Source organism: Gambusia affinis, linkage group LG24 (genome assembly GCF_019740435.1).
Source record: "Gambusia affinis linkage group LG24, SWU_Gaff_1.0, whole genome shotgun sequence".
In the NCBI taxonomy this organism is placed as follows: Eukaryota; Metazoa; Chordata; class Actinopteri; order Cyprinodontiformes; family Poeciliidae; genus Gambusia; species Gambusia affinis.
The window spans coordinates 1,843,988-1,870,067 of NC_057891.1; the positions used below are offsets into that span (position 1 = coordinate 1,843,988).

The 26,080-nt window shown below is 41.2% G+C and overlaps 1 protein-coding gene and 1 long non-coding RNA gene across 10 annotated transcripts in view; both read left to right on the forward strand.

The window, feature by feature from the left end:
* zeb2b (zinc finger E-box binding homeobox 2b) overlaps positions 1-12,624 on the forward strand; it is a 95,536-nt gene extending 82,912 nt beyond the window's left edge. For 6 of the 9 annotated variants that reach the window (XM_044109337.1, XM_044109338.1, XM_044109330.1 and 3 more), the window contains 2 exons: positions 8,856-9,036; positions 10,605-12,624. In XM_044109337.1, the coding sequence (XP_043965272.1) occupies positions 8,856-9,036; positions 10,605-11,173 (750 nt within the window). In that variant the 3' untranslated portion in view covers positions 11,174-12,624. The remainder of the gene's footprint in view (positions 1-8,855; positions 9,037-10,604) is intronic. The other 3 variants (XM_044109339.1, XM_044109334.1, XM_044109335.1) reach the window with 1 other exon arrangement.
* A 1,435-nt stretch (positions 12,625-14,059) lies between these two features.
* The window catches only part of LOC122827358, a 193,141-nt gene continuing 181,120 nt past the window's right edge, over positions 14,060-26,080 (forward strand). The window contains exons 1-2 of the long non-coding RNA XR_006370038.1: positions 14,060-14,137; positions 19,543-19,596. This is a non-coding gene — a long non-coding RNA (uncharacterized LOC122827358). The remainder of the gene's footprint in view (positions 14,138-19,542; positions 19,597-26,080) is intronic.

The window sequence follows — 26,080 nt, forward strand, 5'->3', positions numbered from 1 at the left end:
GGATGAACTGGCAAAGGCAACGGAGATAAACAGCTGGGACACCACCCTGAGGTGGGAGAAAACCGAGATGTCATTAGCAGTGTAAAGGTTTATGATAATGACACGAAGAGGAGATTTTCTCTGAATCGTAGCGCTATTTTCCTTGCAGCCTGAAAAGAAAGGAGCATCAAATTTTATCGTCCAGAGCTGGGATATTTGTTATTAAATATGGGTGAAAGGCCTTTGTAAAAATGACAAAGGTGAAGCCCGGAGCAGTGCACTTCTCTAAAATTTCCTACTGCGGGTTTCGCCTGCATTTTAAAGCGAGCCAACGCCAAAATGAGCTTCTTCACTACATGTGGATTAATAATGCACAGTCTCCATGTTCATTACCAGCGAATGCTGAAGGCTGTTTAACATAGAGGGAACCATTTTGATGAAAAAAAGTATTAATAATGTTTCCTATTCTAAGTTATTAAATTAGATTTTAAAAATACAGCTACAGGCGTTTAGTTCAAATTGATTGCAGAGTGATAGTGGTCCGTTCTTAAAACACGGTCCTCACATTATCACACATATATTCATTAAAGCAGGCTTTGGTGACTCAATATTGGCCATTAAGGTGCACCTTCTGATTATAATCATTATATGAGCTTGCAATTTCAAGAATGGCTCACCGCGTCTCCTCTAATGTTGTAATATTGTTCTCCATTAATTTAAATTTAAGAGTAATCTTCATTATAAAAGGGGACGGTTTTAAAGGAATGTGCAGAATTAACACGAGTTCAAAATTAGCCTGGGCTAGCTGCGCTTCATAATGAGGAAGCTGTCAGTTATAAATGGGAGATATTATTCCAGAGCTGAAAGTTTTATAAGAAATAAACGCTGCTGGGTGCTGGTAATCAAAAATGCATGAACTTGTAGCATTGTGTGGAGTTTAGGGCTTTATAAATGGTGTCACAGATAATTTTTTTATTGCCATTCAGCAGCAGATTACACAATAAAATATTTACATCTAAAATATCTCTGCTTTCTTTAGGTTGTCCTTTTTCTTTTTGTTTCCTTGGCTCTAAATGTAGCAGTTTAGCTGTGTGTATATTAGCTCCAATGTCAAATCGACAAATTTAAAGCTGCTGAAAAAGACCAAAAAACTCAACTTACCTTAAATTTAAAATTTGAATCAATTTGCAAAAGAATAATTTAACTCCTAAAGAAGGTATTTATTTCATTTTCAGAGTTGTAAGAAAGTACATGTTTAGCACTTAGCATGTTAGCATGTCTTTTTATTCAAATCAAGAGGCTGCCACTTTTTTATGATGTATTTATTTCATTTTAGTATTTAGCAGCACATTTTATGACATTATGTTGACTAGATATATCTGTATATTTGTATGGTGATAAATCATTTTAAGTGGATTCATCAAATTAGCAATTGGTAGATAATTAACAGTTAGCATGCTAGCAAAGATGTGTTCCTGTTTAACTTTTCAAAGAAGATATTATGTAATTATGTAAATAATATTCAGTAATATATTGTATTATTCATATATAGATAGCATATATATATATATATATATATAATATGATGGCTACAATAATTCTTCTATAACATTAACTTAATTAAGTTATAGCTCCTAAAATCCATATTTTCTACTTTTGAAATAGAACTACACTGCAATGTATATTTCCTTTGTTGTTTTTTTTTTGTTAATAATACAAATTAAGCAGCCAGAATTTTTTCAAATATCTTTTTACTTTAAACTGGTCAAAGCTTCTGGTCCCAAAATGTAATAAAAACTCACATTTTTATTCTATTTAACATTCATTATATTAATTTTAAATCATGTATTTGCAAAAGTCCAGTAAAACAATTTGTCTTTGTAAACATGAGGTATTCATCTGTACATTGTGTTATACTATATTAGCTTCCATTTTAGTAAATTAGTTACAAGAAGATATTTTACAGTTTAACTTCTAAAATAAATCTGCAATAAAAGTATATTTATTCTGAAAAATGCCCTTGCTCTATAAGCATTTCTAGCCTTTTATGTACATGTTTGATTATTTTATAGGTTGTCAGATTAGCATAAACAGCTAACTAAAACTTCCTGATAAATAATTATTTCAACAGTGTATTTAAAAAGAATTAGCTACTTTATAATCATGACGTTTTGGTGTTTATTCAAATTAGCAATTGTTGGATTCCGGGGTTGTTGGGGTTTTGTTTCTGGGTTCTGGTTAGGCTAGTCACTAACTTTCCACCAGAGAGCGCCAGAGACTGTTTTTCCCGGCGGAGGCGTGATCGCCAGCACACCTGTTCAACATCTCCTCATTATGTCTGGAGTTCAAGAGGAGCTGACTGACGGGGCTTCGACGCCTGAGTGTTTGCCAGCAATGGTAGTCAGAGCCCTACAGTGAAAACTCTTTGTTCTCCTGAGAAATATCTCAAGTGATTCTTCTCGTTGTTCTCCTCCTCCAGGTGTCTTCCTTGAGACGCTGAGTTCCTTTGTGAAAGGAACTGGTTCTTCCGGGTTTTTCTGGAACCAATTCCCTCGTGACGCCGTGGAGGAATATCCGCTGGTTGCCCAAGCCCGTGTCTTCCCTTTGAGACGCCGAACGTCAGTCAGAACTCTCCTCAGTCTCCAGCCCGCCTGAGCCCATCGGTCCACCTCTCCGCCACTGTTGCTCCTGGATCCAACCAATCCCGAATAGCTCGGACCCGTTCAGAAGACCTCTTGGACTGAATCCCCTCGATCCACACAGTTAGCCCTCCCGGACTTCCACCATCAACTTCACAAGTAAGATCAGTCCGTGTCATTCACTCACCCTTTTTTCCGACGCCCTCGAACTCACCATCTCTCTGTTGTCTCCGTAGTTTGCCGCATTCCCCGAAAGCTGCAGTTCCTGGAGCAATAACCCTCAGCAGATTTCCTGAACATTCAATAAACCATTTTTACTGATTATCTGTTTCCCTGTGGTGTTCTGCATGTGGGCAAGAAAAGTAGACCCAAACATGACAGAACACTCAGGCCAAAATCCTAGTCCAGCAGACACCATTAGGAAAACTCTTGCAGAGCAACATTCACTGTTACAATCCCATGAATCAGCCCTCCAGGAACTTAATACCCGTCAGATCGAGACCAATCGACGGTTGAATGAATTAATGACTTTCTTGCAAAACTCTGCTTCACAGTCTCCAGCACCCGAACCTACCCCGGCTCCGGCTCCGGCTCCGGCTCCGGATCCTCCAGCCCATTCCGCATTTTCGGAGATCCGTCCACCGACGCCAGAGAGATTTTCTGGGGATTTGGACAAGTGCAAGGGCTTTATTTTACAATGCTCCATAATTTTCAATCACTCACCGCAAAGCTTCGTCCGCGATAGCACCAAGATTGCTTACGTCCTCTCTCTTTTGTCGGGCCAAGCTCTGAGATGGGCCGAGGCCAGGTTCCCCTCGCCCACTGATTATGGTTGCACTTTTGAGGAATTTCTAAAAGAGTTTCAGCAGGTGTTCAGCCACGACCATGATAAGACTTTCCATTCCAGAGAATTATGGAGAATTAAACAGGGACAGCGAACGGTGGCCGACTTCGCCATCGAATTTAGAATAAAAGCCGCAGCTTCCGGCTGGAACAGTGCCTCTTTAAAGAGTGCGTATTTTCATGCCTTGAATGAATCTATCAAAGACGAATTAGCCACGCTCGATGAACCAGCGACCCTAGAAGAGCTAATAAGTCTTACAATTCGCTTAGATTCAAGAATACGATCCAGAACTAAAGAGAGAGGTCGTAGAGAGACTCCCGTAAGAGTTTCCGCCGTTCCCTTACCTCTCAGAGCCGATCCAGTTTCTCCCGGCTCCTCAGAACCGGAGCCTATACCGTCGGCCGAACTTCGCCTAACCCGCGGGAAGCGACACAAAAGAATGACCTCCCGTCTATGCCTTTACTGCGGGCTTCCCGGTCATTTTATCGCTCACTGTCCGAGCGGTTAAACCCTCCGTCCGCCAGTAGGGTCGAGGAGTGTGGCGGACACTCAACCGTATAATACCTCCCCTCGCCTGCTACTTCCAGCTACCCTGATCCATAATGACAAATCTCTCCCGTTGGCTGTTTTAGTTGATTCTGGCTGTGAGCAGGACCTAATAGACACCACTTTAGTCCAGCAGTTGGCAATCGAAACTATTCCCCTCACCGCTCCTCTTAGAGTCACCGCTATTGACGGCCAGACGCTCCCTCAGATCACCCATCAGACCAAGCCCATACATTTAGTCATTTCCGGGAATCATAGAGAGTTAATTTCTTTTTTTGTTTTTCCCTCCGCTAACTCCCCTATAATCCTCGGCTTCAATTGGCTTCAGCGACATAATCCGCACATTAACTGGGCTAACCGGCATGTCGAATCGTGGTCCACGTCCTGTCACTCCTCCTGCCTCGTTTCCGCAGTTCCACCAGATCCATTACCGGCAGAGCCGGAACGAGCGGATCCTCCCGACCTTTCCACAATTCCACCTGAATATCACGATTTAGCTCCGGTTTTCAGCAAAACCAAAGCCTTTTCTCTTCCTCCTCACAGACCTTATGATTGCGCAATAGATCTCCTTCCCGGAGCACCTCTTCCTTCTAGCCGCCTTTATAATATTTCCCGACCAGAACGTGAAACCATGGAGAAGTACATAAGGGACTCGTTAGCTGCCGGCATTATCCGCCAGTCCTCTTCACCATTAGGGGCTGGGTTCTTTTTTGTGGGCAAAAAGGACGGCTCTCTCCGCCCTTGCATTGATTATCGTGGGCTTAACCAGATCACTGTAAAAAACAAGTATCCCCTGCCACTGCTGTCCTCCGCTTTTGAACCGGTCCATGGCGCAACCATTTTTTCTAAATTAGATCTCAGAAATGCCTATCACCTACTCCGTATTCGTCAGGGGGATGAGTGGAAGACTGCATTCAAGACACCCCTCGGTCACTTCGAATATCTAGTCATGCCTTTTGGCTTATCGAATGCCCCAGCATTTTTCCAAGCTCTGGTCAATGACGTTTTAAGAGATTTTCTGAATGTTTTTGTTTTTGTGTACTTGGATGACATCCTCATTTATTCTAAGACCCTTGCAGAACACAAACAACATGTTCGGCTCGTTCTCCAACGCTTACTGGAAAATAAACTTTTTGTTAAAGCAGAGAAATGTGAGTTCCATAAAACGTCTGTCTCCTTCCTGGGATTCGTTCTAGAAGCTGGACAGATAAGGCCCACGGAGGAGAAGATCAGGGCAGTTTTGGACTGGCCCATTCCCGAGACACGGAGACAACTCCAGAGGTTGGCTTCGCTAACTTCTATCGCAGATTTATCCGAAATTACAGTCAGACAGCCCAACCGTTAACAGCCCTGACGTCATCCAAGATCAATTTCTGTTGGACCACAGAAGCAGACAAAGCTTTTGAGAAACTTAAGAGTCTTTTTTCCAGAGCACCTGTGCTAGTTCAACCAGACCCCACGAGGCAATTTATTGTCGAGGTTGACGCTTCTGATTCTGGGGTAGGGGCGGTGCTGTCTCAAATTTCAGCCTCTGACCACAAGACTCACCCGTGCGCCTTTTTTTCCCGTAGACTGTCACCCCCGGAGCGCAACTATGACGTGGGTGACCAGAATTGCTGGCCATCAAACTGGCCTTGGAGGAATGGCGGCATTGGTTGGAGGGGGCGGAACATCCGGTACTTGTTTGGACTGATCATAAAAATTTATCTTATCTCCAATCCGCTAAGAGGTTAAATCCACGTCAATCCCGTTGGTCACTTTTTTCTCAAGGTTCAATTTAAGCATTTCCTTCCGTCCGGTTCCGCAATGTTAAACCCGACGCTTTGTCCCGAGTCCACTCTCCAGACGACACTGATAAGGTTCCTGCATCTATTCTTCCCCCCAGTTGCACTGTGGCTACGGTGACTTGGGAAATTGAGGATTTGATTAAACAGGCCCAGCAATCTGAACCCACCCCAGAGTCATGTCCGTCTAACAAGATCTACGCCCCTCCACGATTAGAGCCCGGTTTATGCATTGGATTCATGCTTCAAAATTTTCTGCCCACCCGGCATAAGTCGCACCATTGCCCTTATTAACCGCAGGTTCTGGTGGCAAATCCATACACAAGGACGTTAAAGAATACATTTTAGCCTGTTCCATTTGTTCAAGGAACAAGTCCCATCGACCTCCTTCAGGCTACCTCCAACCTCTACACATTCCCAGTCGCCCCTGGTCCCATATATCCATAGATTTCATCACTGGCTTACCTCCTCCAAAGGTATGACGATACTCACCATCATTGATCGCTTTTCAAAAGCCTGTCACTTAGTTCCACTCAGGAGGTTACCCAATGCGCTTCAAACTGCTCAGTTGCTCGTAAAACATGTTTTCTGTTTGCATGGTTCCCCGCAGGAGATCCTGTCGGACCGGGGCCTCAGTTCATCTCCCAGGTCTGGAGGAGTTTTGTTCTGCCCTTGGTGCTAAAGTCTCCTTAACTTCAGGTTTTCACCCTGAAACTAATGGCCAAACTGAGCGCATGAACCAGGAGTTGGAGTCCACCTCCGTTGCTTCACCTCAACTAACCCGGCGGACTGGAGTCAATTCCTACCATGGGTAGAGTATGCTCATAACAGTCACACCTCTGCTGCCACAGGTTTTTCACCATTCGAGGTTTCCATTGGATACCAACCACCGCTGCTTTCCTCTGAGGAAAAGGACATTTCTGTGACCTCGGTGCAACAACACATCCGTCGCTGCCAAAGGGTTTGGAGAAGTACAGTCCATGCCCTTAATCACACAGCGGAGCAAAACAAGCGCCAAGCAGACCGCAAGAGGATCCCGGCCCCCAGCTACACTCCAGGTCAGAGAGTATGGTTATCCTCACGCAACATCCCGCTAAAATCCATATCGAAGAAACTATCTCCCAGGTTTATCGGCCCATTCGAGATAACTACAGTAATCAGCCCATCTGCAGTTCGTCTCCGCCTCCCTTCTACGATGCGCATACACCCTACCTTTCATGTTTCGCAGATTAAGCCTGTTCAAACCAGCAATCTGTGCCCTCCATCGAGCCCCTCCTCCCGCCCGAGACATTGATGGCCATCCGCCTATTCTGTCCGCCGGATCGTGGACTCCCGTCGGCGAGGTCGTGGTTGGCAGTACCTGCCGACTGGGAGGGCTACGGTCCGGAGGATCGTTCCTGGGTTCCCAGTTCATTTATTTTGGACCCGTCTCTTATTAGTGATTACCGTAGTTCTCTCCCTTCTTGTTCTTCTCGGCCGCCAGGTGGCGACCGTTGAGGGGGGGGTACTGTTGGATTCCGGGGTTGTTGGGGTTTTGTTTCTGGGTTCTGGTTAGGCTAGTCACTAACTTTCCACCAGAGAGCGCCAGAGACTGTTTTTCCCGGCGGAGGCGTGATCGCCAGCACACCTGTTCAACATCTCCTCATTATGTCTGGAGTTCAAGAGGAGCTGACTGACGGGGCTTCGACGCCTGAGTGTTTGCCAGCAATGGTAGTCAGAGCCCTACAGTGAAAACTCTTTGTTCTCCTGAGAAATATCTCAAGTGATTCTTCTCGTTGTTCTCCTCCTCCAGGTGTCTTCCTTGAGACGCTGAGTTCCTTTGTGAAAGGAACTGGTTCTTCCGGTTTTTCTGGAACCAATTCCTCGTGGACGCCCGTGGAGGAATATCCGCTGGTTGCCCAAGCCCGTGTCTTCCCTTTGAGACGCCGAACGTCAGTCAGAACTCTCCTCAGTCTCCAGCCCGCCTGAGCCCATCGGTCCACCTCTCCCCGCCGCCACTGTTGCTCCTGGATCCAACCAATCCCGAATAGCTCGGACCCGTTCAGAAGACCTCTTGGACTGAATCCCCTCGATCCACACAGTTAGCCCTCCCGGACTTCCACCATCAACTTCACAAGTAAGATCAGTCCGTGTCATTCACTCACCCCTTTTTCCGACGCCCTCGAACTCACCATCTCTCTGTTGTCTCCGTAGTTTGCCGCATTCCCCGAAAGCTGCAGTTCCTGGAGCAATAACCCTCAGCAGATTTCCTGAACATTCAATAAACCATTTTTACTGATTATCTGTTTCCCTGTGGTGTTCTGCATGTGGGCAAGAAAAGTAGACCCAAACATGACAGCAATAGCATTTGTTGAGTTTTAAAACTATGAGAAAACAACCTGCATGTAACTTTTCTTTAATTCCAGCCTCATAAAAATGTCTGCTTTTCTTTAACCTTGAACTTTTAAAGTTTTTTTTTAAAGATGCTACATTAGCTTAGCAAAGCTAACAGTTAGCATATTAGTACATTTTTTTTACTCTTAAAGCTACAGTTAATAAAATAAGTGGAAAATTTGATTACATTCAACTTTTTCATATTCATAATTTAGCAGCACAAAAAATAAAACGTCTAATAAAGTATAAAGTGAGTTTTGACTGATCATATTAGCATGATTAGCAGTTAGCATTTTTCAGTTAAACATCAGCATCGCATTTATTTTTAATACAATTACTTGTTTAATTGAGATTGTTGGAGTGATTTTTGACTGTTTGTTGTTTTGTCACATTTAGCACTTAGCTCATTAGCACGTATGTTTTGTTGTTTGGTTTAGCTACATTGTATAATTTCAGTTTTAGCACATTTACCTTCCAGCTACACATTACAATTGAATATATTTTTGACAAAACAAACATTTAGCATGTAAACACATAATTTTTGGAGCTACAGCTCCTGAAATAAATGAAAAGCAGACAGCTCCAGTTTTCTCACTTTTAGTTTGAACCGTTTTTAAGCGTCTGAGGGTCTGTGAGGTGCTGCGTTGCTTATTATTTCTCGCCTTTTGTCTCTCTGTTCTTGTCTCTAAGGGGGACCTGCTTGACGGTACTCCAGATTACTTGTCAGGGCTGGACGACATGACAGACCCCGACTCCTGTCTGTCGCGGAAGAAGATTAAGAAGACCGAAAGTGGTATGTACGCGTGTGACTTGTGCGACAAAACATTCCAGAAGAGCAGTTCCCTTCTAAGACACAAATATGAACACACAGGTATATACTGTTCTAGACCCTTATTTTAAACCCCATGCTTTTTTATTTTATGTTTTAAATGTTTGTGTTGCCAAATCCTACAAGTATATATTTATATATTTTGTTTTATTTCCCTTTTTCCTCCCTTTTTTCCTTCTCTGTTCAATCCTTAAGTTGTATTTGTAACCCAACACCTAACTTGCTTCTTCATTGACAGGGATGTGATGTCTTAAAACTTTGTGTTCCTTTTTGCAATTAAATTAATGCAGGTAGCCAAAGAAAAGGGAGCTATGCTCTTTTACTTTCAAATCATATCATGTTAAAACTATTTTATCTTAAAAGACATTAATTTACCTAAATATATAATTATTTATTGGTATTAAATCATATCAACCAACCTGCAGGAGATTCCTGATGAGAAATAAGTCCTTATACAGGGACCTTCTTTCACCAAGTTGCATCATTTATTTTATCCAGTATCAGCAGCTCAGAGTTTCTCAAAGCTTTATGGAGCCGACTAGTTATCAGCTTGGACATGAAAAGGCAGCGAGGGTCCATTTTGGATCTGAATGCTGCCACTTTTACCATCTAGTGGAGGCAAAGGGTTTAAATACATGTGGTGTTCCTCAAGGCTGTGATCTCAGGACACTTCTATTTGATTTATATTTGTTTTTCCAACAATACAAAGATAAATTGATGTTGAAATTGTGGAACATCTCTTGTTTACATTTGGTGTTCCTCAAGGCTGCGTTCTTGGGACACTTTTATTGAATCTATGTATATAGTATGAATAGTACTATATTAAAAACAGAATAGAACAGAATAGAAATATCCTATATTGTGGGAAAATGTATACATAACAGCATCAACTATGTATGTAGGTCCAGAAAACAAAATCAAAAAGTGTTACAAACATATATAAAAATAATATAGCACACAAGATAAAGTAAAATATATAAATTTTTCTGGACTATTAATTAAAAAATTTTAAAAAATAAAGGACTTCTCTTGTAATATCTGGAAACAGTAACTAAAAAATAACTGTAATCTTGGCGTTTACTACTATTTATACTGTAACTTTTTGACCAATGATTTTCTGTAGAATATATGGAGACTTATTCATATATTCTTCCATAAAAGTGCAAAACAGCTGAAAGATTGAGTTCCTATAAATCAAGACTGTTTAGATTTCCCTTTTGTTTAATAATAAGTGGAACACTGACCAGCATATTTGATGTGTGTTGATGATTTGAACAATATCACTTTACAAAATGTAAAAATATCTGTTACAGGTTTTCACAGTTGTTGACTTTCTGATGTTTTTATGTTTTATGTTGATGGAAAGTAGCTCAAGCTAAATGGAGCATCTGTTATTGATGAACTAAGAAAATGATAAAGACAGTTACTATTTAAAAATGAAAAACAGGAAGGATCTCTTGTAACTCTCCTTTGTGCATCCAGGATGCAGCAGTTTGTTAGCTTAAATAAATCAGTTTTTTTTGCTTTGTTGTGATTTGATTGAGTTGTTTTTTGCGATTCCGGCGCCTCACTCACGTCCCGTCCCGCTCTCTGTTTCTGCGTCTCCACAGGCAAGCGGCCGCACCAGTGCCAGATCTGCAAGAAAGCCTTCAAACACAAACACCATCTCATCGAGCACTCGCGGCTGCACTCCGGAGAGAAGCCCTACCAGTGCGACAAATGCGGGAAGCGCTTCTCCCACTCGGGCTCCTACTCGCAGCACATGAACCACCGCTACTCCTACTGCAAGCGGGAGGCCGAGGAGCGGGAGGCGGCGGAGAGGGAGGCCCGGGAGAAGGGCCACCTGGAGCCCACCGAACTGCTGATGAGCAGGGCGTACTTGCAGGGCATGACTCCTCAGGGCTACCCGGCGGAGCACGAGGCCATCCTGAGGCACGATGGCGTGAACGGAGGGATCAGGGCGGAGGGGCGGAAGGAGGTGGACGGAACGTACGTGAAGATAGGACGGAGGGACGAGTTTGAGGAGGAGGAAGAGGAGGAGAGCAAGAGCATGGACACGGACCCGGACACGTTGAGGGACGAGGAGGAGAACGGGGAGCACTCGATGGACGACAGCTCGCTGGACGGCAAAACGGAAACCAAATCGGATCACGAGGACGCCATGGAGGACGGCATGTAACGGACAGTTTTCAGGAAGCTTCCCATCTTACAGTTTTCAGTTTGTCTCTTTCGGTTCGGCATTCTCACCTGCTCGGTTTAAAACGCCGCCGCCGCGTTTTAAGCTCCACGTGCCTGAAGCTTCCGGGAAGCTCTCTTTGGGACGACGTCTGCTGAAGCGGGACGCAGGACTCAAAAATCAATGGCGGGTTTGTGAAATAAGCTGCATTATGCAAACCGAACAACGAATAAATGAATACAAATGTACAGTACTAAGGCCTAAATCAACGTGTGGTGCTAACCTCCTGTGTTCCATAGTATTTATAGCACAACTAGTGACTTGTACAAATTGCACTCCGCTTCTATAATCATGAACAAAAATAATAAAAAGTATTGCCTATGTATATATTTATACAGTGTTGGAAAAGAGCAGTATTACCTGCACTGCAGCCCTTCAGTATTACCACCTACCTGCGTTTTCGGTGTCGTCTTTATTTCTCCAAACATCTCCAGCCGCACTGTTTTAGGCCTCTTGAATTGAATCAAATGAAGGAATTTAAACTGTGTTTTGTTTTTTTAAAGAAGATTTAAAGAGACTTTCGTTTTAAGGGAAAATTACAGTTTATGGACGGGATAAAAAGAAGAAAACGATGAAGGACGAAGCCTTTGTAAGGTGTTTTTTGATGAGAAAAAAGAAGCCTTATATGCAAACCTTTTAACCTGTGTGTTTTTCTGCAAGTGCCACCCTCGTATTGTGTAAAAGGACGGTTCGGTTTCTTATTTTTTGTTTTGTTCTTCTTCACCAGCTTCAGTATTATGATGAGATGGTTCACCGTTGTTCTCCGAAGCACCCGTGTCAGTATTAAAGACGTATAGGCAGCCGTTTTCCTTTAGTTTACATTATGTTGTGCAATGTTTTCTCAGCTTTTTCTTTTTAAACTCTCTCAGTATTACAACCAAACCGTTTTTTTTCTTTTATTTTGATTATTTATGTGGCCCATTTTATATTTCCTAATTTTATTTATTTCATACTGTTGTGTACAGTACTATAGTTCTTCAATATATAGATATATTTTAGTAAAAAGGAACATGTTGTCGATCATAGGGGCAAATTTTACGTAAAAAAAAGAGCATTTATTGTGTTTTGAAACATTGTGAAGTTTTAATCTTATTTTATTTGTTTTTCTTTTACTTTCCAGTTACTGGAAGAAAAAATCCAAAATTTGGGAACTTTTATACAATTGTGAAAACACTGTATTTTCGACTGAAAAAAATTCCACTTTCTTCATCTTTGTTTTCTTTTTTTAAGCTGAAAAAACAATGAAGAGGGACTGTTAAATACTATGTATGATACGATGACTGAAGAAGAAATCTTTCCTGAAATGTCTTTGTAAAAGTATTATGGATTCTTAATTTGTAATTTTCTCTTGAAGATGACCCTGCTCGAATAAAAAGTAGCCAAATTACAGAGTACCGAACCCTTCAGAGCTTCGTTTTTCCTCACATGCAGCATCTTCCTGCTCTCATATCCACATTATTCCAGAGCTGCAGTGGATAAAGCGTCTGCTGCTCATTATTATGCTAATTAGATACAGTTTCGGTGCTCATTTTCAGGCGGATCAAAGCGAATTGACCTCGGCGCTGCGGCTTACGTCTCATTTAGATAAAGCTAAACATAGTTTCCAGATTTTTCCACCTGTTTATGCTTTAAACAATCATAATCAACAAGTTTTTAATAATTTATATGCTTCCCTCTGTCAGTAGGATCCTGTAGAGATGCAATGAACGCAAATGTCTTAATCCGCCGCAGAAAATAGTGCCTCTTAAAAGATTCTATTTCCAGAACACTTTACATTCCAGGTGTTTTTGGAAAAAAATAGGATTCATATTGCAAAATTAGTTTGCGATTCTTAAGTAAAAATTTTATTGTTTCACTTATTTTCATATTGTAAAAGGAACTATTACAAAATGTCTATTTCATTTTTGGTGTCGAGTCTTTTTAATCTTTTTTTGACAAAAATTGTTTTTAAGTACAAAATTTTAAAAATAGCCCAAATACTTGACTTTTAAAAAAATTAATTAATTTTTCTATTTTACTTTTTAAAATTGGGTCAACTTCAGTTAATTTTATTTTGTGAGGGATTTCTTTTTGCCACAAAATCTCATAATTTTCCTTGAAACAGAAAAAAGTTACATTTAAAAAGAAGTGATGATAAATGTTTTACTTATTTTTTATTTTTTAAAGCTACTATATCTACATGTTTAAATGTACTGAGAATGTTTGTTTTCTATTGCGACCAAAGAACAGAAAATCAGTTTAAAAATATTTCTTTTTATCCATTGTTTAAAGCACATCGTTAAAGTCAAAGACACACTTTGTGTTGATCATCTTTTTTTTTTTGAAGGTCACAATTCATTGGTTTTTGTTAATGTAAATATATAGTTTTATTTCACTATATTTAGGTGGTAAATGTTAGTATCTTAGTCTAACACACACACATGCAGAAAACCTTTTACTTTATGTTAATAAACAATTTAAATTTAGTATTTAAAGAAAATTAAACCTTATTTTATTTCTACAGAAAGCTAATGACCAAAATCTTGCAAATCTGCTCAGAAACTCCGTTTAGTTCTCAAGAAATCCTCATCATTCAGTAAAATTACATAGTAATAATATAGTATATGCATGTATGTATTGGAGGCTAAAAGTAACATTTTGTGACAGTGGAACCATTAAACATTGTTCCACTACCTTAAAAGATTATTCCCCAATCTTTATTTTTGGAATTAGTTAAAACTTTTACATTTAATTAGAAATAACTTTTGGATTTGGTCCGCCTTTTCCACTATCTGGCTCTACGTTGGTTTCAGAGACTTGGCGGTGGATCGGAAGTGACTTCCTGGCGAACCGGAAGTGATTTTTATTCTGCCGTCAGCTGAAGCAATAGAGCTATATTGGCTTTAAAACTACTTCTTGCTTGCTTATGTGAGTATTTCCCAGCGTAATGAGTTGACTTTGAATGTCATAAGCAATGAAGGCTAAATGAGCTTTGATCTTCTAAAATTGCTAGCAGTTTCATGGGTTAATTTGTATATTAGCGGCTACTTAGCACAACGCTAGCTCTTGTTTTTGGCACAGAGGTCGTTCATACCTTTGTTTATTATGCTGTAAAGTTTTCAAGGAGTAAACTATTTGCTTTATTGTTTGTTGGTTAAATCAAGCATAATTGGTGAGGTTTAAATATGTAAATACACTAAAAATAGCAATTTGGTTTTTACTTTTACAGTTTAACTGCTATGCACCAGGCAATAACATAACAATAACAAAAACAACAACTAACTTATGTTATTTTTAGAAAAAAATTTTTAAAATTTGGAAGCAATTTACATCAACCTAAACAGAAAACAACAAAACAAAACAGGAGATTTTTACAGAGGAGTGTCTCGTTTTGCGAATCTCATCCTGCCGATGGCAGGTGGATTCCAGCTGAGAGGTCCTCTCCGGTGGAGGAGAGGCCCGTCTCCATCAGCCACTCAAGCCGCGCTCTTCGGAGCGAAAGCAACTTCAAAAGGCAGAGATGAAAGCGCCAAAGGTTGCGCGATGCCAAAAGACCAGAACATGCTCTGCATATTCTGATTTTCCTATCGATCGTCGTACCGTTGGACCATTTGTGATAAAAGCAGGGAAGGGGGTGTCTTAAATGATTAGCTGATGAATTTGATGATGAGCTGTGAACAATTAGAAATGCAAAGAAAAAGAAGAGAGAGTGAGAGCTTGTGTAGAGATGGGCAAAGAGGGAATCCTCTGGAGTACATCGCTATCATTAGGGGAGAAATTTCAACCTTCCTCTGCTTTTACATTTTACATCTTTTAGATTCTGACTCTCTGACTTCACAGGCAACTAATAGGAAGGTCAAAGGTGGGAGATGGATGTGATGAAACATTCCTGCAACGCCAGAGTGGTGGAGAGGCTGAATTAGGAAACGGGGAGAGAAATTTTACATTCATTAGACAGCACTCCGTAGAGGGAGAAGCAGTAAAAAGAAAAGGTGTGGAAGAAAGACTTTTTCATGCAAAACATTTCTGAAGGTTCTCACATGGAGAAAGGTGGACGGTGCTTCACTCTGGAAATGTTTTTATTACATTCTATACAAACATGGAGAAGGAAACCATATGGATTGTTGGTTGGATGGTAAAATGGTTGGATGAGTTGAGTCCAGTCTTGTGTTTCTGTCTGAGTCCTCAGAGGACATCTTGACGTCCTGCAGGCTGTCGGCTGCTTGGCTCCGCCCCTTCTCCTCTCACTGCTCCTTGGCTCCGCCCCTTCTCCTCTCGTCGCTCCTTGGCTCCGCCCCTTCTCCTCTCGTCGCTCCTTGGCTCCGCCCCTTCTCCTCTCGCCGCTCCTTGGCTCCGCCCCCTCTCTGCTCTCATCCTCCATCTTGCCCGGCCCTCTCTGATGCTGATTGGCCGTGATGTGCGGCGGTGCTGGGAGCTCGTAGAACATGCAAAAGGCAGGAGAAACAACAAGCAGGAGTGTAGTAGTAATTCATACCAGAGTCATGCCGCCATATGCCCCGTCCAGATTGGTGGTGTGTTTTGGACAGCTGAGCTCTGATGATTCACTGCTGGGCCACGCTTAGACCAAAGCTAAGTGTACGTTTTGCCTCAGGCTACTCTGCTGCCTCCACTGATTATCTAAGCAGTGAAACCGAACCGCTTGAAAAACACTCATCTGTCATTTTCTTACTCATCTTTTCCAGCTTTGGTGTTTCACCTGCATCCCTTTGTCCTCGAAAGGAGAAAAATCCACATTTCTGCTCATTTATTGGGAAAAAGGAGAAGTGTTGCAGAATGGAAAAATGGAGGAAAAGTAAGAGTGATAGAGCCAGACGGAAGCCAGCGTATGAAAATAGGTTTGAGGTTTTGTTGAAAAAAGACGTTTGGTTTTTTTCCATCTTAAAGTCAGGGTGGCTCTGCTGGAGAACAGATTAGTGCCTGAAATAAACCAACAGCTTTGAATCAGATGAAGAAAGGATCAGGCGGCACAGAAAAGAAAAGAAACCAGGTGCCTTCAACCAATAAAGTTCAAATTCCCTCCAGAAGGTGTTCAGGTTTGGAGTAGCTTCTTTAGCTGGAAGCTCAAATAACACTTGACCTTTGACCCCAAGTCCCAGAGGAATTGAAAAGGAGGGATAATGGATGCAGATCGGGACCAATCAGAAAATATAAACCACCTCTTCCATCAATCATAACAGGCAAAGGTCATACACTCTACTCCAACAACTCTCTACGAGACAAATATTTAAACAGTAGTGGCAAAAGCAAATGAAGTGGATTAGCAGTTTTCACCAACAACTGCCCAGATTCTGAACAAGTAGCGTGTCATACAGAGTCATACAGCAATTATCTTCAGTCAGAAACCTCTTCAGATGTGTTGCAAGACTGACTGCTACAGAAGAGCATCAAGTTACGACATTTTATTTCCCTTTTACAGCCACCTGGGTCAGTTAGTAGAATAAAGAAGAAGAGGAACGAATCTGATGGACTAAAGAAGATCTTAATGAAAACTGGTTCCTGATTAAAGCTAAGAGCTATTAGGTGTTAGCATCAGGTTTATGTGGGGTTTTTGTTTTCCCATCTGATGGGTATGAACAAGGAGAAAGCAGAGGAGACTCTCACTTTCGACCTCATTAAATTATTCACGTGTGCAGGCCGGTCCATTGGCGTGGGGGCTGGTGAAGGACGAAGCTAGGCGAAGAGCGGAGGAGGCAGAGATCGCTCTCGTCTGACCTGGCACTGGCTGGGAGAAAGTTCAATGACACGCTAGGAGGAAGAAAGTGCAACTGACCAGCAGGGATTAGCCAATCAGAGCGTCAGAAGAGCAGCCAGCTGTTGGTTCTGGCTGGACTGGAAAGAGGCTCGGAGCAGGTGGTGCAGCCCGGTGCCAGCGGTGCTACAGAGGGCAAGGAGAACACCATGAAATACACTTAAAGTGGGTGTTTTAATGCTACACTCTTACAGCAAGCATTGTTTCTCAATTTTTAGTGTATTTTATAGAGATTTGAGAAACTTGATGGTGAAGAGGAGCAAACAGAGCCGGCGTCATCAACCCTCTGGGTTCTGTAAAGGCCTCAGAGGATTGTTGGAGAACATTGGACAACCTGGAGGTCAAGGAGCGATGCAGATGGGTCAGGGAGAAAGTTGTAACTGCAGCAATCCCAGTGGTGGGCACCGCTAGCTAAAACGTTAGCCTCTCTAACCCTTAAACAATAATCAGAAACATTAGTTCTGGCAACAGTAACATGCTAGACTAACATGGTATGTAGAAGCTAAGGCTAAATCGCTACAACAACACAATATTTAGCAGAAGCTATTGCTAAAATGCTACTCCAACACAATATTTAGCAGAAGCTAATGCTAGATAATAATACCAACATGGTATTTGGCAGGAGCTAATGCTAAATGATAATACCAACAAGGTGTTGAACACAAGCTAATGCTAAATCGCTACACCAAGCTAGTATTTAGCAGAAGCTAACGCTAGATAATAATACTAACATGATATTTAGCAGAAGCTAATGCTAAAGCACTACGCTAACATGCTATTTAGCAGAAGCTATTGCTAAAATGCTACTCCAACACAATATTTAGCAGAAGCTAATGCTAAAGCTTCTGCTTTCTCCACTGAATTAGTGGAGAGGCCAGTAACTGAGCTTGAAACTTTAATCTGTGAAGATTTTTCTCAAAGCACTGAAAACCATAAATTATTTTCCTCCTTCCTTCTCAGTTTTGTGCCACTTCTCTCACATGAAGTCCTAATTAAAACCTTGCAGTTTGTGTTTGTAACATTTTTGCGGCGCGCCTTGCCAGGGAACATCTCTAAAGAAAGTACCTGCTGGTTCTCCAACATGGCTCAGGCCTCTTTCACAGATTGTTTCCTACATTTTCCCTGTAAGCAGGATTTCTGGAGGCGAGACGGTGTGAGAAATGTCTCCGTCTCCTCCCGGGAATACGGCAGCTGCACAGCACCACAAAGACAACAATGCGCTCCCTGTCGAAGGGGGAATGAAGGCGGGGGCTTGCTACACCTTGGTGGTGTTGGACAGCTCTGTAAGCACCCCCGCGTGGATTTTTATTAATTTACGTTTATGGTTTTATGAGCTTGCTGTCACTGAAACACCCTGTTTGGCAACAGCTAACCGGACTCCTGCTGAGATCTGGGAGTCTGCTGCTGGAAATATCCTCCCAAAGGGAAGTTTAGCTGTTCACTGAGAAAAGTGACAAACAGGAAGCTAGAAAAAAGGTCAAAGAAGGCTGGTTTTCTTTTAAAACGAGATGCTTTCCTAGAAAAAGGAAGAAGAAGAAGCCACCTGCTAGCCTCTTTGTCTACACTAATCATCTCAAAAAAGGTTTCTTATTCATGTTGTGAACTTGGAGGCTTCTCAATGTGGTTCAGTCCAGGGGAAACCTGAACTTAAATGAGTAAAAGGAGCAGACTGAATATACCACTCCACACCAGTAGGTGGCGGTAATGGTTAACTATCATCCCCCTCCAAGCGCCAATAAAACTAAAGAAGATGAAGCGGAGGAAGGAGAGTGAATGTTGCTGTCCCATGTTGAATTTCTGTGTTTCTGGTGAGAACACGTTTCAAATCATAAAGTTTTTCTCTGAAGTGATCGTTAAAATGCCTTTAAATACCGAAAGCCTCGGTACTTCACTAAAGCTAGCGAACAGCTAGCGGAATGTTTAAAGCACATTGTGTAAAGCGGCAGCCTCCAAAATAAGCTTTTTGTTCTCCTCAAACTAACTCCGTCTGGCCCCTTAACCTAGCATTCTGTAAGCAATAAATTAAGATTTAGTTGTTATTTTGCAGTAGTTTGTAAAGGTGAAAGGTGGTGCAGTGCAACATTCCTTCACAAACATATTGTTTTAATAAAGTAGCATGTTAGACTTCTGGTATGCTAAAATGACACACCTGCTCGACCAACGTCACCGTTTCACTCTTTAATTTTTCTCTATACTTTGGAGATCCTGCCATGGATAAATACACTACTTTTATGTGATGAAAAGATTTTAGTTCGTATTTTTCCCCCCTAAACCCGGAAGTGTTTGCCATCGCCGCTCACTTCATGTTTTCATTTGTGTTCATCGGGTTGATCTCTAATTTTTATTAAAATTTTTATAAAACTTTATTTATTTTCATTTAATTTGTTTTTTATTATTTAGTCGTTTATTTTTCAAATTTTATTAAAATATTGAAATAATTGTTGTAATGTTTTATTTTTCTATAAAATTGTTCTTTTAAAATATATTTCTAAATATTTAGTTAAATTTTTGTCTTTGTCTTATTTTTAAAAAGCAGAGATTCATTATAATTTTGTACTTTCAGATGGGAGATGAGCCGCCTGCTTGTCTTCAGTGTCAAGAGATCCAGTTGAGTCGGGTAAGAAGAAATCTTCCTCTGTTACTTCCAGCTCAGATCAGATGTTTACATACTCTGAATTAATAATAATAGGAATTATAATTGATTTTATGTATAATGCCCTTTAGATCTCGAGATCTCAAAGGGCTACAAAAACAAAATGATTAAATACGAGGAAAAAAATTGTTAAAGAAATGTTTTAATAAATCTTTTTTATTACTTTAATTAAAGGATATAAAGCTCTTTTCATCCCAGAAGTTGAAATCAAATCTTTCCTGGTTTTTAGATCAGGTAGTGTAACTACAATTATTTCTACTTACTTAATACCAGAATAATCGTTCAGAAGTTTCCTCTGTATTTGGTTTAAGTTTGGTCAGATGCTTCTACATGTTCGTTGCGTCTGTTTCGTGAAGCGCACCAGTCCCTCATGCGGTCTGCGTGTAAATGTCACCCATGTCTATGAATATGAAAGTTTATCTCTCTGACTGCATTTGCAGACTGTTTGTGCTGCTTTTGGAGGAACATCTTGTTCTTTTGATTGGCTATCGGATCAGATGTTTCTGGAATTGTTGGATTAAAGCAGCAGCCGGCGCGTCACGTGTCCCACAGCACTCAAAAGAAACGATCTGTCCGTCTGTCCGGCCCTCGTCTCCCCTTCAAGGGAAGAGCGATTATGTGTTTTGCCAACACGTTTGTGGAAATCTTTTGATATGCACAAACACAGATCCTGATGCAGCGGCGGCGGCGTTTTCCTGGCTGACGGCTGATTAGGATGCCGGATCATGGCTGGATGTGCGAGGCCCCAGCTGGGTGCAGGGAACATCGTTCATTACGCGTTTTCTAGAGAGAGTGGAGGGCTGACTCAGAGCTGCTCAGCATGCCGGTGGAGGTGTAATCATATCATTCTGAATCAGCGGTCAGTTAGCTGGCTGGAGTCTGATTAAAGCCCGGCCAAAGACGGAGCGACACGTCGAGAAAACTGTCGCTAACCGTCAAGGTGCGATGCTCAGAGACCCTCAGAGAGCTGCAGCTCCTGCTAAATGAGCGCTTTCTTCTACATGCATGTTTTATGAAGCTGGTGGATGGCTGCCTGGGCGTTCCCATCGCTGAGATCGCCACTGTCCTCTTGATTTAATTAGACGCTGGCCCCCACGATTTTCGACAAGGAAATATCTGCTCTAATTAAGCGGCGTACTTCACCAGAGGAAGAACAGGCTGGCTTTAATGTGCTCATAAAAAATCCATGATGTCTTGCCCTTTGCCCCTCTTCTCTGGGGCGTTTTTGCTGCTCCAGTCAGAAACCAAAACCAGTTTTATTCTGCCTCAGTGGAGAAAAGTTTGAAGAAACATGGCTGCCGTTATACTCCTGGTGAAGAGGTGGAGAAATCCAACATTTACTCTGAGCATATTTATTTAGATGAGAAAAAAATTCAACTTTATTAAATAAGAAAAACACTAAATACTAAATTACTCATTCAGAAGTAACAGAACTGAATATTTCTAGTAATTTTTAGGTTATTCGTTACTTTCTCTTTCCTTCAGGTAAAAATATGACACCTGAATCAACCCCTGCTGTCAAATCTCTCCCGTCCTACCATCACAAACATAACAAAGCTCAGACTTTAAAATCAGAACAAGCTGAATAAATCATAGGGAGCTGAACACTGAGGTGTATGGAAAGCCAAGAGGGACAAAATTACATAAATGTCATGAAATAAATAAATGTCACATTAAATAACATCCATTTTAACCAATTTTGTCAAAGAAAATCATTTAAAAATACATAAAATTATTGGACTCTGTATTTAGTTTGAAATGTACGGAAGAATATTGGGGCCACTAATGGAAAAGAAATTCTGACTGTTTTCCTCGGAATCAGAAATGTTTCATTAGTTTGTGCACCATAAGACAAATCTAGTCCTAAAACTCAATCTAGTACTAAAATAAATTTATGACAGACTTAGAGGGAATGAAGTTAAGATTTATGAATCCTATGACAAGAAAGAAACAGTTATGTGATGATTTATATATGGTAACAAAAAAATTTAAATAACTAAGAATGTTTGACTATTTATTAGGATTTTGACATAATTGATACAGAATTAGAACTCTGAAAAAAATGTTAGAATTTGCAGATTAGAGTCAAACTTTTAAGGGAAAAAAGTCAAAATTCAGTTTTTTTTTTCTTTATCTTTATTTTATTGGTCCTAATTTTCTTCTGCAGGCGGAAACGATTCTGTATTTTTTACTCTGCCTTGTGGATCACAGGCTGAAAAGTTTGTGCACCCCTGATGCAGTTCAGCATCTCATTCCTACTTAAATACAGCAGACAATCTGAGTCCATTTTGTTATCATTTTAGCTTTTCCTTCCACTAAATCTTCCAGGAATATGTTTAGCTACACTCTGATCTGCAGGATTCTTTACCAGTGATTTATTTCACCTGGATCGGTGTGTTCTGTCAGAACCGGGCCTCTCTGTGGTTTTCTGCAGAGCTAATAACGGCCCGTTTCCCGTGGAAACGGATAATTACTCCACCTCTGCAGTCCAACAGGAACTGAACGTATGTAATTTCTTAAAGGAAGCATTTCCCTCTGTAGCCTGCAGGGATTAGGCCCTAATGACACAAGTTAATTATATTAAGAGTAATTTTCAAAAACAGTTCATGAACTGCAAATTATACTTAAATTTGCTCCTTAATGCTCTTAACTGTAATTAAATTGCCTAATATCTTAAGAAAATGAACATGTGGGACAGGAGTAATGGTGGACGGGAACTTTTAGGGGTTTTGTGGGTAATGGCGGATAAAATTGGGAATATTCAATTGCAGATAGATGTCGGGTTTGGACGTCTGGATTGCAGAAACACTTTGCTGAGCGCCGCTTGTCCGCCGCCATTTTGTCTCAGAGTTTGTAATCAGGCAAATTTCTAACTTTTCTCCGGCTTTCAGAGTGAAGGCCAGCAGGTTTTCACTGGAAGGTGGAGAAAATCTGCAGAGTTTAGGTTGGTGTTGTGTTTCTACAGATCAAAAAGTATTATTCAATCAGCGCCGCTACGTTGTTGGCCCTCTTACAGCAGCTTTTTTTTTTTTTTACCTCTGAGAGACTTTTGGAGGCTTTCCGAGTCATGCCATTTGTGCAACTCTGCATATTAAATCTTGTTGGAATTTCACATTTCTGGGACTGTCTGTTCTGTTTGTGCACAAGAAACACACACACACACACACACACACACACACACGGATGGACTCTGCATCCTCCATCTCCGCCGTGAAGCCAGACCCCCCTCGGCTTTTCTCACTCGGAACCGAGTCCAAGTTTGCACAGGAAGGCAGGGGGAAGGGGAGCGCCGTGTCAACCCGTGTGGGTGTTTTTCTTCTCTTCCTCGTACAAAAAGCCGACTCCTGATTACCCAGATCCAAACCACCTTCTGACGCCGAGCTCTGATTGGCTCTGGGAACCAGGAAGACCGGCTGCCAAGTATCAATTTAAAGGATGCACAGAGTCTGAAGACTTCAGTGTAAACTACGGCAGCCCAGAAGGGGAAGCCTCAAAACGAGAAGGAGTCAGAGTTTAAAAAAACTATATGACGCTGCAGAAAAAACTATCTGGAAACAGATTTAAAATGAACATCAACAGCGACTGATAAAACGGCAAGAAAATTCACAGGAAGGAATAAATCGGTTTTTGTTTTTATTTTTGTTTCCAGATTTTAAATTTTTGAATATGAGTTGTCTTTCTGTCCATGATTCTGTCCGTCCGTCCTTCCTTCCTTCCTTCCTTCCATCCTTCCTTCCTTCCTTTCCTCTTTGTGAACTTTACTGATGAAACTTGAATTTGGAAACTTAAAGTTTCAAAACTTGAGAGAAGACTTTGATTTAGAAAACGGAAAGAAAAGATGCATGTGGAAAGAAAAGATGACATCATCAGTGTGACGGGACCTGCGCCCGCAGTTTGAACCTCCTTCTTACTGAAGCAGCTTCTCAAGTTTGATGGTTGGAGATAAAACTTGATGTTAAACAATAATCAGTTAAAACTCATCTCTATGGCGTCTCATTAAATTCCAAATTAAGTGAGAAATGTTCAGATTTAATGATTAAACTGCTCAGTGCAGTAAAATCTGCTGGTATTTCAGAAGACGTCTCATCTTCCTCATAAAACTCCTGGCCAGAATAAAACCACGCAGAGAAACTCCTGCGTCTTCCTCTCTACCTCCACTCTTTAGTCACGTCCAGTTCCTGTGAGGACCGGCGTGTTCTTGGCGTCGTCCTGCTCGTCTCATTCAGGCCCGCAAGTTGTTTGGGCAGCTTGGAGCCGTTTGCAGCTCGCTGGTGTAAATGCGTGTGTGTTGCAGCAGCCGCAGCGATCAGGGGGGTCCAGCCGGCCTGCTACATGCGAGAGCGCGGCGTCCCCGGGACGAAGCGAGGTGCCGCCTTCCAGGAGAGAAGCCATGTTGGATCAAGACATCCACGCAAAGCGCAGCATACTGCAAAAAGTGTGGATACCACCATAAAAATTTGTAGAATTTGTATATTTATTATTGTATTTCCTTCTTGAATATCAAGATCACAGCCCGTTTTCAAGATGGCCGCCGTTTTTGGGTATATTAAGCAAATTTGTCACATCATATGTTTTAATCCAACTTTAAAGTTATAATATGTTGCTAAATCAGAAACTGAAGGACATGAAGATGTTTGACACATACTGATAGTTGTCTCAATGGTTAGCATTAGCATCTGCTAATTTCTTATTGTGCTTTGCGTTATCTTCTGTTAAATGTTTGTTTTGCGTTAGCTTCCAGCAATGTTTTATTGTGTTTAGCGGTTTCAAAATTGCTTCTGCTTTTTTTTTGTGCTCAATGTTAGCTTCTGCTAATATTTATTTATCAGTTTAGTGTTAGCTTTTGCTAATTTGTGTTTAGCTTTCATTAATTTTGTGTTTAGTGGTTTAGCATTAACTTCTGCTAGGTTAAGCAGCTTAACATTATTCTTGTTTCGTACATTGTGGTTAGTGGGCCTAACTTGAGACAGTCATCTTAGTCGTTAGCGTTAGCTTCTGCTAATTGTTTCCTGTTTAGCATTAGCTTCTGCTATTTTTAGGTGCTTAACATTATTTTCTGCTAATATTTAAATGTGCTTAGTGGTTTAACCTTCCACTTATTTTTTTCTTATGAGCTGTGCAGGTTTAATGTTTGCAGCGCTAACATTCGGTTATTGAACCCAAGTTTTTGGTTAGCTGTGGCTAATAATCGTAGCAGATTTTAGTGAAAATATATTTTCTCCATTCCAACCAAAGAAAACAAAAGTTCAAATGACTTCTATGATTGAAAATATGTAAGATTTGACACCAAACTTGTTTAACTGGTAATTTTATTGCAAAAATAACTTCCCATGACAACCATGGCGGCCATTTTGAAAAAAAAAAGATTATGAAGAAACTTGGTACCCATCGTTCCAATTGTATATGATTTGATACCAAAAGTAAATATTGACAAATGTAGTGCAAAAATAATTTTTACCCTGATGACTATCTTGAAAAATGGTCGCCATCTTGAATCTTTCACTGGCTAGTCGGTCTTTTCAGAAGAAGCCAGCTCCTGTGAACGTTTAATTCTGCATATGAAAGATTTAGCGTAAATATTCGATGATCTGCTGCGGTCCGGGGAAGTTTGTGGGAGAAGTTGCCTCGGCCTCATTTGCATGATGTCACCAAGCATCAATCTGCTGTCGGTGCCGATGAGCGTAATGGCATGAAGGCTTTAATTAGACTTCAGGGTCTGGGGACGAGGCGGGTCACTGGCTGAAGTGGGTCAGGTCCGAAGCGAGTGATGCGACCCGATAGCGGACTCGTCCAGGACGGCGGTCGCCACGGGGCAAACATCACAGGAAGTCAGGGTGATGGCGGCTGAAGGAACTGAGCTGTGGCTTGTAGCTCCTGTTGAGTCAGAGGTTAGCTAGCTCCTCTGCAGCGTCCAAACATGGAGACAGATGGAGATATGTTGGACCGGAGCTGTTGGTTCTTTGGTTGAAATCCTTTCTATTGAAAATGTCTTTTTATTCTAATGAGTGGTAGTTGTAGATCCCAAAGCATCACACATCCTCCACCGTGCTTAGCAACAGGGTCCCTGGTGTTTGAGGTGTTTCCTAGTTTGATGCTCCTGAACTGAATGAATCTCAGGGCATCCTGGACCTGGGATGCAACGGATGTTTTTTATGTTTGAGGATGTGTTTTATTTCCCTAAGATGAAAAAAGTTTAGATAAAAAAACAAACTTTGGTTGCTTTTTATGTAGGGGAATCGGACATACGTCCATCAGATTGTCTGTCCATCGATTTGTCCATCAATCCATCTGTCCGCTCGTCCATCTGTCCATCAATTCATCCATCATTCCAGCCATCAAACTGTCCATCTGTCCTTTTGTCTTTCCATCCATCTGTCCTTCTTTTTGTCTTTGTTGCTTTTTATTTTTTTTAAATGTTCAGGTTGCCAATCATTGTGGCATCTGTTTG